The 13,852-nt window shown below is 41.8% G+C and overlaps 2 protein-coding genes across 2 annotated transcripts in view; one reads left to right on the forward strand and one right to left on the reverse strand.

The window, feature by feature from the left end:
- LOC118404924 (blue copper oxidase CueO-like) overlaps window positions 1–4,590 on the reverse strand; it is an 11,571-nt gene extending 6,981 nt beyond the window's left edge. Inside the window, exons 1-6 of the mRNA XM_035804308.1 lie at window positions 4,497–4,590; window positions 3,712–3,896; window positions 3,132–3,242; window positions 2,369–2,473; window positions 811–1,013; window positions 304–365 (exon numbers count right to left, since the gene is read on the reverse strand). Coding sequence (XP_035660201.1) covers window positions 304–365; window positions 811–1,013; window positions 2,369–2,473; window positions 3,132–3,242; window positions 3,712–3,896; window positions 4,497–4,590 — 760 coding nt within the window. The remainder of the gene's footprint in view (window positions 1–303; window positions 366–810; window positions 1,014–2,368; window positions 2,474–3,131; window positions 3,243–3,711; window positions 3,897–4,496) is intronic.
- A 4,697-nt stretch (window positions 4,591–9,287) lies between these two features.
- Window positions 9,288–13,852, forward strand: part of LOC118404143 — a 13,846-nt gene continuing 9,281 nt past the window's right edge. The window contains exons 1-2 of the mRNA XM_035803157.1: window positions 9,288–9,505; window positions 9,892–10,181. Of these exons, the coding sequence (XP_035659050.1) occupies window positions 9,957–10,181 (225 nt within the window). The 5' untranslated portion in view covers window positions 9,288–9,505; window positions 9,892–9,956. The remainder of the gene's footprint in view (window positions 9,506–9,891; window positions 10,182–13,852) is intronic.

The raw sequence follows: 13,852 nt of genomic DNA on the forward strand, positions 1-13,852 counted from the left end.
TTCGTAGTAGCTTTCTTCTCACTCTAGACCATGATTCGCTACTAGCCTGCTAGCCAACTGTGGTGTGTTATGGCTGGATAGTGTGGTCATCAATCATAGGCTCTCCCCCTCTGATCAAGGGCCTTCGAGAGCCTTTCTACGGTTGTCCTGCCAGACCACAACACGATAGATATTTTTGAGATCGGGCTGGGGCATGGAAACCAGGCTAAAAAACATAACTTTGTTCCAGAAGGATAAACGAATAAGACCAACGCTTTGCATGAAGAATATTAATCACACAAATATAGAAGAGACCTTGCGTACCATTGGTGAGATATTGAGTTGTGTCGCTCTCATTCAGCCAATTCAACAGGGTGTCGTCTAGTCTGAAATTAAGAGAAAAAGCAATTTTACTTTTGCAATTTGTGATCGACTTTCCATTAGAAATATTCTTTATCTTATTATTCATGTCTCTTCTGTCTAGAAGGGAGCATTCTATTTCAATTGTGTTACCTGTTTTCTTGTTTTATATTTTCTTCTGTTGGAGACCAAACCCCGAAGCCCAACGTAATGACATGTCCGCCTATCTCGAGATAATTGCGTTTCCCTACAATTTTTACAGGAAGCGGGGTGGGGGTGGGGGCGGGGGGGGGGGGGGGGGGTCCGGCATAAAAAACTTGTTGGATTCCTTATTACAACTTTAATGAATCTGTTGCAAAAGTTATATGCACCTTCGTGGTACTACACTTGAAGCTATGCAATGGATTCCATCTAACGTTAATATAAAAATCGCAGGCTATTTCTACTACAAAATGTGAAACAGAAACTCACCGAAAGATGTCGCCGATCTCCTTTTGTACGGCTGGAAATCTTAAAAAATCTATCCGTCGGCCGTAGCCGTAGAACAGCATCTTGCCGAGTAACATGGGCACTTCTTTGTCGCAGTGTTTCGGGCAGGAGATGGCGGCAAGTTCGTCTGGCATGGAGTTTTCTTCATCCTCAACGATCAACAGTCCGGCAAGACCACTGGCTACCTGCAATCAATCAATCAATCAATGTATCAATAAAACAATGCATTGACATATTAGATTTAAGTACTTTCAACAAAGACTCATCCTCCTTCGCCCGGTCCCCAACGGCTGACTGCCTGTTGGGGCCCTGCTGTCTCGAGGCCCACCAGCGGTTACTGTGAGCGTCGCCACAAACCAGCTGTCAGCCAATCAGAGAATGGGCCTTTCTTGGCCTTTCTGTTTTCGAAAGGGATCACGCAAAGGCCGCTGGGAAGCCATCAGCCAATCATGTCACCTCTTACATAGCTCCATCCTCCTACGCCCGGTCCCCAACGGCTGACTGCCCATATAAGGGTAAGGTCATTAATATTTATAAGCAGGGCGGTCAGTAACTGATCTGAGTCCTCCAGACAGCAGAGGTGACCACAAGGAGTTTCGACACGACTGTGGTCCCTCTGCGTTGGAGAATGCACAGACTGCAACAAATACTCCAACAAATGCCTCCGCACCTGAGGCGTTGCCAAAAAGTTTTACGGTCGTTATAGCATTCATGTCTACCTTTTAGTTGAATATTGTTGATTTCTTTCTAGAATCCCTTCTTGTGTGGACAATTTCTCTGGCTATCGAGTCCCGTAGAAATAACTGATTAATTTGTCGCTGTGAACAGTCTGTTTGGGATTTAACGGAGACAAATAAAGGATGCTTCTGTTTCGCATAAAGCCTCTCAAAGCCTCTCTCCCAAAGCATGTCGCATAGACGGCAGGTGTACACGTGAGCTTAGTCTTAGTTAGGCAAAACACCAAGGTGCTCTCATATTCGTCGTACAATACTTCCTCAATATCAGATATCGATCTCTTCATATACGTGGATTTTATATATTTCGTTTTCAAATTTACCTAGAATTACTTTCCCATGGATTTTTAGATGCTTATATTTCTTATTCTCCATGTTATTTTGACATCAGGTAATACTCAGATATTCTTATGATTGTCAGCTGTTTCATGAGTTACAATGTCCGTGCTCCAATTCAACCCACGGGCTAATATTATCGCAACATGTAAATGCCAATCCGATAAACCATTACTACATCATCCCAACATCCAACAGCCAAACCGCCTGTCTGGATGTGCCCTGCTCTTTCAACCGTCACCCTTAGTTCCTGTGGACGCCCCCCCCCCCCCCCAACCAGCTGTCAGCCAATCAGAGAATAGCCTTTCAGTTTTCAAAAGGGGTCTTGCGTATATAAGGGTAAGCTCATCAATATTTATAAACAGGGCGGTCAGTAACTCAGAGTGACGGTTGAAATAGCAGGGTACATCCAGACAGCCGGTTTGGCTGCTGGATGTCCCTGCGTAGGAGGATGTACCACATGTACAAACCTGGAAGTACGTAGATCCGTGGTGGTGTGCGTGGTACCAGTAGGTCCCGGCAGGCTGACGCTCGTTCAGCTCATAGTGGTACTGATACTCACTCCCCGGGTTCACCTGCAGTATGGGACAACAACAAGAATCTTCATCCCATGGGAACAAGGGATGTAGGCTTGTCAAAGTTTCTACTGAGTAAATACCCGACGGACACATCGTCAGCCTAAGACTGTCCACAGTAATTGCAAATCTTGCTCCGATAAAATATCCTGCTTACCTATTCAAGTAAATACATGCAAACACATATATCACACGCACACAACACACACGCGCGCGCGTATACACACACAATTGAACAAAGACACACTGAATGACACTGGCATACACACGGCAGAGAGAGAGTAGGGTGGAGAGATAGACAGAGAGAGAGACAGAGAGAGAGAGAGGGAGAGAGAGAGAGAAAGAGAGAGGGGAGAGACAGAGAGAGAGAGAGGGGAGAGAGAGAGAGAGGGACAGAGAGAGAGGGGGAGGGAGAGAAAGAGAGAGAGAGAAAGAGAGAGAGAGCGAGCGACGGAGAGAGAGACAGAGAGAGAGGGAGAGAGAGAGAGAGACAGAGAGAGAGTGAGAGAGAGAGGGAGAGAGAGAGTGACGGAGAGAGAGGCAGAGAGAGAGGGAGAGAGAGAGAGTGAGAGACAGAGAGCGAGAGAGAGCGAGAGCGAGAGAGCGACGGAGAGAGAGAGAGAGAGAGAGAGAGATGGGAGGAGAGACAAAGTAATACCTTTATCAACACATTGTCCTGCGGCTCCCTGGGTGAGATATGTAGTCCATGCACGTGCAGGTTGGTGGTGTTCGGGTGGCGGAATGTGTTGGGGCTGCCCTCGGCTTGGTTCTCTCCAGGTCATTTTTCTTGTAGAGGACGTGGATGGATAATTAAGGAACGTTGTATATAGCGTACTACAGTAGATGTGGATGTCAAAGTTAAAGTATGGATACCTCGGTCCCTGCTGTTATTGGGTTCAATTATGTCTGCCCCACCTACTACATGTATACTAAAGCTTAGATTCCAGAATCCAGACTCTAACGTGTCCACCGAGAAACTTAACACTTATAACACATAAAAAAGGGTGAAAGGACTTTCAAGAACTGGTCATAACTATGCATTTACCTGGGTATTATTTCTTAGGATTTTTCGTTTGCATCTTCCTAAATTCCCTTTCATTCTGGTGTATTTGCTATCTATTTTGACCCTTCTTCCGGGCACATTGATACATGTCTCGCTTACATTTTTCAATGTCTCTATAATTCCTGTGTATTCCGATTCATGTTGTGTATTTAGCAGAACCCGTGTGTCCACCTACCAGGAGAACGTTGACCCTGTCGCCCGCCCTGACCCGTAGTGTAGGGGAGGGCCAACCTCCGTTATAGGTCCGCCTGGTGAGGGTCAACCACTCCACCGTGACGTCAGACACATCCACCGTCAAGGTCATGTCAAGTTTACCATCTACTGAGGACGTTTCTTCCGGTGTGATGAAATCATCTCCACCTGAAGAAGTCATCATCATCGTCATTTCATGTTGTTGCTTGCCCCCCCCCCTCCTTTCAATAAGACGTTTCACAGTTTGAACTGGGCATGCGCAGGGTCAAAGGTGAATATGTTGTAACCTTGTAAACAGTTCTTGTCTTGACCATGCTTGATACGTGTCTAGGTTTGTTTCGTTTATGTCTTAGGAGCCTTCAACTAAGAAATATTGCATCTCTTTGCGCATGTGCAGTTTAACCCGCAAATCGGCTCATCAAAAGTTTCTTCTTGCTTGACACTGTTTTTACCAAAATAGAATATGCTCTTTTTGATGCTTTTCTTGAAAAATTGTATCTGCGAAAACGTAGTATGTACAAGGATCACATCTTGATTTATGTCTTAGAAAGAAAATAAGGAAGATAACGGAATGTAAGAAAATGATACTAGTACTTATAATGACAATATGATGATAAATGAAAGGAACTACACTATTACCTACGGGTGTCAAAAGCATCTCTGCAATCTAAGCTAGGTAATTTGTTACAGTAACGTTACAATGTATAAAGAGACATTGCTACAATATTCAGTAACAGAACCATCCGTTTGTGTAAAAGTTTTGTTTACCTTTGAAAGGGCAGGGCGACGTGTTGCTACATTGCGCATGCGCCGACCCGCACGTGATCAGGCACAGGGCAAGGAACAATAAGGATGACGTCATCTGTTTTCTCCGACAAGAAATACATAAAATCTGTGTAATAGCATGTGGTTATGTTAAGAAAATTAAAACTAGTTCTTTAAGCAAACGAGTGTGCGTTTTACGAATTAGAATAACATTTAAACATCACAAACTTTTAGCTACTTCAAAACAAATATGTTCCATTACGCTACAAACTGGGAATCTATTTGATGGAGTATCCGACTTTTACTGGCGTATTAAAACAATATCTTCATGTGTACTACACTAGTTGCCTGAAGACCATTAGCACTAATTAACTTAGACCATGTTTGACAGTAGAAACTGAACAGCGAGCAGATTATTATTGGACTGAGCAGAGCACTTCGATCAAATCCTTATAGCCTTTTACAGCTTACATGTATACGTATCTAGCTGATATTTTGTGAAAAACTCAACGAATCATATTGACCCCCAGCGGGGGTCTTAGAACCTCGTTGAAAATCGAAAAATGTTGAGATTTGTTCCAAAAATCTTGAGATTTTGTGGTAACTCTTGAAATGTTTTGACTTATTCTTGAGATTTTTCATGAGAATCTTGAGATCATTTTATTATGTGTCAAGATTCCTGGACAAGATATTTTCCAGGTGGTCAGACAGTTCCAAAGCCATGACTCATTCTCAAAGAGACAAAAGGCTCCTGGGCGGTACCTTAAGCAGACTGTCGCAAGGGTCAGGAAGGTTACATGTGCACCATGACGCACCTACGAGTATGTCAGACAAGCCGCTTCACACATCTCCGATATAATGAGAAACATTACAAAATAAAATCTACTTCAATCGTCCTGTCCGTTAGCTTTGACTTGATTACAAAACCGTGCTAAGGATAAACTTGGCGAGTTTTCAGCAGGATTGACCTGAAGGGTCTCAATAGCCATAAATCATAAGTTGTTTAGACCCAGACTGACAGGTCACTGATTCAATTAGCTTACAATCGCGATGCAAAAGGAGCGCCGGTGTAAATTTTCTATAAACTATATACATGTACTACTACTATAACGACTCAACCTCTGCATGGAGAGGAAGTGTGGCAGGCCTGGTCGACCCGGCCTGGCTTTTTAGAGGGTCCAGATTTCAAAATTTCCCCGGACCTCCGTTGCGACGCCTCGCGTCTTCGGTGTCGGACATGGTGAAAATATGTTGGGGGAGTCGCCCTCAAAGACTTACGCCGAAAGCCTTGTGTATCTTCAATAGAAATTCCGTTAAACTTGACTTAGTCTCCCAACAAATTTGTCTGTAAAAATGCAGAAAATAGCGTTTCAGAGGGTCAAGATTTCAATTTTTCCGGGGAGCATGGTGCTCGATAGTCATACAAGTACGAAAAAGAAGCCCCCCACCCCCTCAAAAAACCCCAAATCCTGGCTACGGGCATGGTGTGGATTCGACTGGCCCGATCTGTGCCTGGCGCATGGCGCGGATAAGTAATATCCTCTTCAAGATCCGTCAATAGGGAGAAAGTTTGCCAGGCGGAGTTTGGCCAGTACAGGGTTATACATTTGCCCGCGCACTTCCCGCGGACTTACTCTCCTGACCAATCATTTCCCATATTTTAGTATTTTTACCATATTCCACTACTCGTAACCCCCGTCAGAAAGCCTGGGGGCGGCTAGGCAAAAATTGGTGTCTGTGATTTGCGACGCGCGCGCGTGGTTACCCGATCCCATACGTGTCTTGTGATGCCAAGAAATAGTAGGTACGGTAGGTAGGTATGGGGTTGTTTCGTGAACTGACTTGGTCTGGCAAAACCGTGGTTTGGCAATAAAAAGTTGAGTAGGTGTTTTGGTCGACGAGACCTCGACTACTGTTGGCACTGTCGTGGCCCAGACGAGGTAGAAGACATAGGTTTTGTGACAAAAAAAAATCAAATAAACTGCCTATTCACTAGTTTAGAACAAGTGCGATCATTATGACGGCAACTATGTCAGGCTTTGTTATTGGTGCCGTAATATTAACATTACCTCAATGTAAATCATATTTGTGGTCGGAATATTGGTAGTTTGTTTTGTGATCGTACCGGTGCTATTTTACGCTTCGGGGCCTCGAGGGACAGGCCGAAAGCATCACAGGAAAACAACAATAAGATTACCGTAATGGGCGCTTATATGATAGCAAGTCTATAATGTGAAAAAAAATGTTCTCACCTTGTCCTACAGGGAAGACGTTACGTCTCACAAGCTTAAGGTTGTCTTGATTCATCGGGCCCCCGACGATCGGATGGACACAATGGACTAACAGGTGTTCCCTCCTCACCAGAACTGCCTGCACGGGGCCGGTAACGTCTCTTTTTTTTATATTAGATCAGAAGAATTACGATCAAAATGGGTCTCTACCGAGACGTATCTCTCTCTAGTTGGCTCCGGCAAAAACTTTCTTTCTTATGTAAATCTATCAAGGTGCGCCGTCGGTGCATCCACTAAAGTAGTTGTAGTAGGTCAGAGACATTCAAAGGTAATGACCTGTATACATTGTATCATCGAATGTAATTAGGTATGTGTGACGGTAGCCGGAGAAATTGCATCAGCCTTCGTGAAGGAGGTTTTCTCGATGACCCTGTCTTTTGGTCGATGGGAATCTCGCACCGCTTAAATCAAATTTTTTCTTATGCCCCTTCTTCTTGGTCAAAGCACTAAGGTGAAGTGTTTAGAACGAATAAGGTCCAACAGCACCAAAGACAACCGGAACCTGCATCAACCCACGCCCCAGGCCGTCACGCACATCCGCTGTTAGAACAACGACTAATCAGAAATGTTATATTCAGTTCGTTGATTCCATAGGCCCTTTCATGGCAATCTCCAAGCAGATCTTCGTGGGCAAAATTGTGACGGTTTCTGACTGGTCCCCAGCATGTGATTGTTTAGCTCCGAACATTTATCTATACATTTACAATGGGTTTGCCAGTTTACCCGGACACCTTATCACTTTGTTGGTTTTTACCGACGGTTACAAGAAAGTGCTAATATATTTGGGGGGGGGGGGTATATATGAAAAGTGAGCTGTCGACATATATCAGAAGTATCTGCGTAGACAATGTGGTTCGTATCTACAAAGAAATAATTACTTCGTAAATCAGTTTTGGTGGAGAAATCTGTTCTTACATCAATGGAAGCGAGGCAGCTTGTAGCAGAAACGGACAGCTAGGAAAACGCAAGGACTTTGCCTCCCAACATCTGCTTGGAGATGAACCTCTACGGTGCACCAGTGAGGATATCAGCTAATAAGTGACAAGATTAATGGCTCGTCCACTCCTTATTCTATCTATATCCAATGACAATGGCAAGCCTTTACACTTCATTACTTATAATTAACCCCCTTCTTTTCTCTGAGGCAATGTTTGAAACTCACCCAGGTTATCCAGTCTAACTACCTTCACCAAATGTTTGTCTGTGATCATATATTGGAGAAGTCGCGAATGGATCTTTATGTGACATTTAGTCAGCGGAAGGTCTTGACATATCAAAGAAATTATAAGATTCTGGATTCCTAGCTATGTGGCGATTCCGAGCGAGCTCGCCGGAGTGAGTGAGTGTGAGTGTGGACCCCTAGCGACGTTTTATGGCACTGCAGCAGAACACCCTGGTTTGAAATCAGTTGTAAGAAGTGACAAAAGTACAAAAAGCAGTTTAAATTCTCTCAGGTTCCGACCTCGCATTGAAAAGGAGTCTGGGTTTGCCCAAGATTACTGTCTACATTGGCACAGTGGCACATGTCATAGACATTGGCACATATGACATATCGTTTAGTGCTAGCTTGGAGATAGTAACCTTTATGTACATGGCCATGTGAAACCCCCGTTTGCTATTTCCACTAGCGACCCAGGAGTGACTGAAATCTGGGCAGATCGCTCAAAGAATTTCGTACATTAAGAAATAACAACAAAGGGACACAAGGACAGAACTGTATACCGTGTGTAAGATGCAGGTTTAATATTTTATTTTAAAAATCATGCCCGAGGGCTATATACAGTCTCAAGAACTAAGAGAAGTAAATAGAGTGATACATCATATAATAGAAGGGGCAGTTCTGAAATGAAATGAGTTTGCGAAATCAAACTACGCTATGCGAAATCACTACTATAAAGAGATCAGTTGCAAAAAATGGCCTTTTTAATTTCATTCTAATGTCTTGTTTGCACTGAACAATATAGTATCGACTTGCGAGGTTGAGACTGTTGTGTAGCAAAATATAATTCCGAACGAGAATGCGTAACTATCTCATTCCCAAGATATTGACATTCTTGACGATCAGTGATTCACCGAAGTGCGGAAAGAAACCCAATGGCCGGAAAACGAGGTCTTCTCGGTGGTCAAATTTCATTTACTCAATCGATATTCCGGAAGTTACGTCAGGGAACAGCCGTTCCAATTCCTGACCTCACAGTGTAGGTCTCCTGAGAAAACCACGCCCACCAACTGTCAATCAAATTACAAGACATTGCATCATCCAGCATTAACGCTCTGTGATTGGTCAGAGCTCTCGTCGGACCACTCCATAACCTCACAGGAATGATTGCTTCAATTTAATGTTATGTCATCTCAATCTTTTTACAACTCGGTCAATATATTTCCCTTTGTATGACGTAAAATGAGAGTAAATTTAAAATTCTAAGTTTTTAGTACATCGTCAATGCTTCTTATTTGGTTATATTCCTGCTTTTAATGACAGACAATGATCCTCTGTTGCACAGAAGATTAGATTTCTTTGGGAGACATTCCTCCTGTTAAGAAATTTGAAACGTTCCCGCAGATGTCACTGGGCTTCGAGCGCAGGTCACGGAACACTCGTTATTAGTCTTGTTTGTGTGTTGTTTGGGGAGTGTGCATTACAGCGGGCGGTTAAAACTCCGCGACGATCTCCTGCCATTCATTGAGAAGACACTGCCGACTTTGAGGCACACGAAAGAGGTTAGTTCGTAACGTTACGTTTTTTTGTTCCTTTTCGTGTTACAACGCCCCCCTCCCCCATTTCCGCATGTATGACAGATCTAGTTCTCACGTGACCGTGACGTCAGCGCGATCGCTCGTATGCTGCCGGTACTTGTCATTTGTGGGTGTGCCCCTCCCAATTTTTACCGCTTAGTATTCCACTGGCACTGTCATCCTTACCAGAAGACGACACAATTTACCATTAGGAATATGTTTAGGTTATTTGGCAAATACATTTGTGTACAACAGTTTTTAATACATCGTTAATGTCGGAGGTGGGCCATGGTTGATTTATGTATGCCAACTGCCATGCATATTTGACTGTGTTCTCTTTGTCTTATCTTTGGATCATTTAATGTCGACAGCTGAAAAACAGCCGGTCTAGACGTGATGAGATAAAGGCCAGAGACTTCTCCGCTAGTCACGAAACATGGAACCCCAGGGAACGTCCACTACGTCTACCGTGCGTGTGCAGAGCTCCGGCGGGCCTCCCCCCGTGGTCGCCCGAAGGAAGGGAATCAGCGACCCGCCGCCCTCCCCGATACGGAAGCGGATCAAGGCTGGAGAGGACAGACTCAGAAGCCTGGAGGAAAGTGGGTTCCTCAGCGACCCCTCCCCTTTTCTAGATACGGAAATGGACGCAGAAGAAATGCCGGTAAGGTCTTCCTCATTAAGAATTCAATGTCATTATTATAAATCAATTTCATTCAATTAATGCAGCCCAACGTTATGGGCTTTTAATGGTTACTAGAAAAGTAGAGTTGGAAAAGAGAACACAGAAAATTATGTTTAAATAATAAAGTATTTTAGTCTTAAACCCTTTATACAAATCAATATAAGGAGGTTGCTTTGTCAGCTTGTCCCACAAGTAAGCCATTAAAATAGGGCAAATATTCGAATTGGCTTACACCAGCATTTGCAAAACAAGTTGGATGCAGACATGCCTGCCCTAGCTGTTATTATGAATGTCTGGAGATGTGCACTATGAATTAGATTTGCTGTTTTAAGTATTATACCTTGTTTTTGGATGAAACATTGTAAAATGTTGTCTATCTAAACAAAAATGCTATTATCGTTGAAGAAGTTCATCAGTCACGTATGCATACAGTTACAACTATTTTCTTCAATGACTGTTTTGTAAAGGTACAGTACAAAATTTGGGAGGTATGTACTGTACCTTTACAAAACAGTCATTGATTGAAGATAATTGTTGTAACCAAAAATACTATAATCATATACGACATGGTCTTTGATTATTAGGACTTAAGTACTTTCCTTCAATTTGCAAGAACAATGACTTGAGATTATAGACATGAATATTTATCAAATAGTTCATAATTTGTCAAGCGTAGGGAATACAGACTTAGTTTGAAAACAAAAGAAAAGTAGTTAATGAAGTTCTTACCAATTAGGAGGTGAAAAAGAGGACAAAAGCCACCCACTGTTGTGACAAGTGTCCTTAGAGACTAATACATATGTCCATCATTCATAACAATAGCATTATTGCATAAGGGTGTTAACAACCCTTTGTTTAAGTGCTTTATTTTGGGCGGTGTCAGGCAAATTTGAATATTGTTGTTTCTGGCACTGCAAAGAAGCATACATTTCAACACTCTCAAAGCAGAGATTTGTCTCAGACTATTATTGACGTTTTCTTTAAGGCGTTTTTATCTGGCTTTGTATTTTGTATTGTTTTCTGAAACATTGTCTTGTGCCCAAACCTCTGTCGCCAAACGAAAGCATCAATGGCCTAAGACATCAAGAAAGCGGTAAAAAATTGAAAGCCAGGAAAAAAACGCCACAAAGACAAACAGAACAAAAGCAGCTAGGGCGGAAACTCTGCTTGGAGTCGTAGTGAAATCCTCTTGGCTTTTTGCCTCCATTTTCGCTCCATCCCTCTCCAAACAAGCTCTGCCTGATTCAACTGATAAGCAGAGGAACTTGGAACATTGCCAAAGAGTTGCATCATTCTATGCCCTTGCTGGCACTATCATTACAAAATGGGTCACATATTCATGTATCTCTATCTGTTGTTTTTCTAACTTCTAGCCTGCTTAGCCAGGCACCAAATCTGTACTGAGAACTGGTTATGGTTTTACTAATGATATCCGATAAGGTGACACATAAAAGTCCAGCCTTTTCAAGTTCTGAAGTGTTTATCTGAGAAATCAAAAGTGGTTGCTAAGAACTGTTTCAGATTCTAGGAAGCTTAGCCAGAATTCTAGGTTGGATTTCAAGGCCATTTGCTTGTTTACAAAAGACCAATCAGTGCACAACAAACGTTATTCATTTACCCATAGATTACTCTGTAAGATTGCGTGTAATGAAATTTTCATTTGGTATCAATCAATCGCTGTACATGTTATTCTTAGAACTCTCTTATGGATTTTCGGAACTTGCTCAGATTTTTATATTCATATAGATATATGTACATGTATCATCATGTTTCCACAATTCAAGTATAACCCAATTTTTTTCTATGCACAAACACCTCATCAGGGGCTTGTTGTAGATAAATCTGTGGGGCTAAAATATAAAGTTATTAAAAAAACAAAACAAAATACAGCATGCCCCAACCTTGAAGTTGAAAAGTTTTTGTCAGCGATTTGCAAGATGTTGAAAAGTTTAAAAGTATGTACTTTAATCAAGAAAATTTGGTACGATTGAAAGATATTTCTTTTTGTTTATTGACGTAAATAGTGTAGACTTAAAAAATATTATTCTCGATAAACTTTGATATCATGTTTCAATGTTATTTGTGGAAAATTGCTTTCCTTGGCATTACACATCCCTTTCTAAGCTTGTTTACAGGTTATATCAGTCGTGTATTTGTGAAAAGGTTGCCGATAATGGTTCGAGGAACTGGGCTAGAATTCTACGAAGTCTTGTGCTTAACCACAAAGGTCATTTCCTTATTGACTAATGGCATAATGCCCAAATTAACATGTGTATATAAGTGAAAAAGAATGTTGTTTTTGTTCAGTAAATCTATGAACACTTAAACTAAATTGGAGAGAATGTTTTTTCTAGAAACTACCAGAGGTTGTTGGACAATTGTTTATCTTAATAAAATACAACAACTATATCAAACAGGTTTTCAATGGTAAACTGAAAGGATTTGTTTGTAGTGCTTTGCAAACAAGATGTAATGTACAGTTGCTGTTGGTACTCAGAGACTTGTTTTGTTATTTGAAAAATGTAGAACTACAAGTTGTACAACAACAACAACAACGGGAGGATAAGTATACATGTTTTTGTTGTTTGTGAGTCATGAACCCAACCATGCCAAATTCTGCTGTGCCATATGCCTACAAAGCTTGACAATGTGTTTTTTGCCAAAGGGCAATATACTACTAGTAGTATACTGGCCAAAGAGATACAGATACCGAACCAAACAACCAGAAATACTTTGAGAAAGACTGATGTGGACTGTGACTTACTAGTTCTAGCTATAGGTTTGTTTAGATTGCTACCTTTCCTGTAAGTAATGCAGGTGTGGCCTATAACTTAGTAGAAGGTTTGATATTTGAGCTCAGGTATGAGCAAGGGTGTGGTTTATTTAGGACAGTTTTCATTGTTTTGGCTGAGAATGACAAGCTGTCTCGTCTACGATCACATCCCCACCATCACTATAATATCAAGGTGACCATAAAATTTAATGTTGTGATGAAATAAATTTTGCTAAATTGTAAAGAGATCTAGATCTAGACATTTTCTTTAAATTAATGGAATGTGAAGCTTGTGGACAGCCATGTTTTAGGTGAGCAGCACTGATTTTTTTTAGGTGACAGTCTGTTTTTTCTGGACCGTTCCAACAAGATTAAAAACAGTGTACAGTGGAAGCCGCTTAATTGCACACCCAATTTGCCAACGAATCCCGTGCAATTATCCGGCGTGTGCAATAATGCGAAGTTGCCCAGTTGGCCCATACTGCCACGGGATTTGGGGATTCCGTGCAATTGACCGAAGTGTGCGTTTATCCGACGTGCAATTAACTGGCTTCCACTGTATCTGTAAAACTAAAAAGCCTTGTTAGACCTGTGAACTATAGTTGAACACTTGCATGGTTACAGGTATTGTAGTGGTTATTTTTAGTACCCAAGGTCACTAGGGGTCAAAGACTCAAAGTCTACAATAGGGTTGTTATATAAGTAGTGGGTCTGTGTACTTTTAAGTAGGACATTTTTCCAATGATTTGTTCTGTTTAAAAATGTGCACCTGAGCTAAGTATACACATGTATATGCAACATTTCCCATTTTCACATTGTAATAGCATTGTAGATTTTCCATTTAAAAAAAGATATACATATCTATTGGGAGAGACAC

The sequence above is a fragment of the Branchiostoma floridae genome, chromosome 17 (genome assembly GCF_000003815.2).
Source record: "Branchiostoma floridae strain S238N-H82 chromosome 17, Bfl_VNyyK, whole genome shotgun sequence".
NCBI lineage: Eukaryota > Metazoa > Chordata > Leptocardii > Amphioxiformes > Branchiostomatidae > Branchiostoma > Branchiostoma floridae.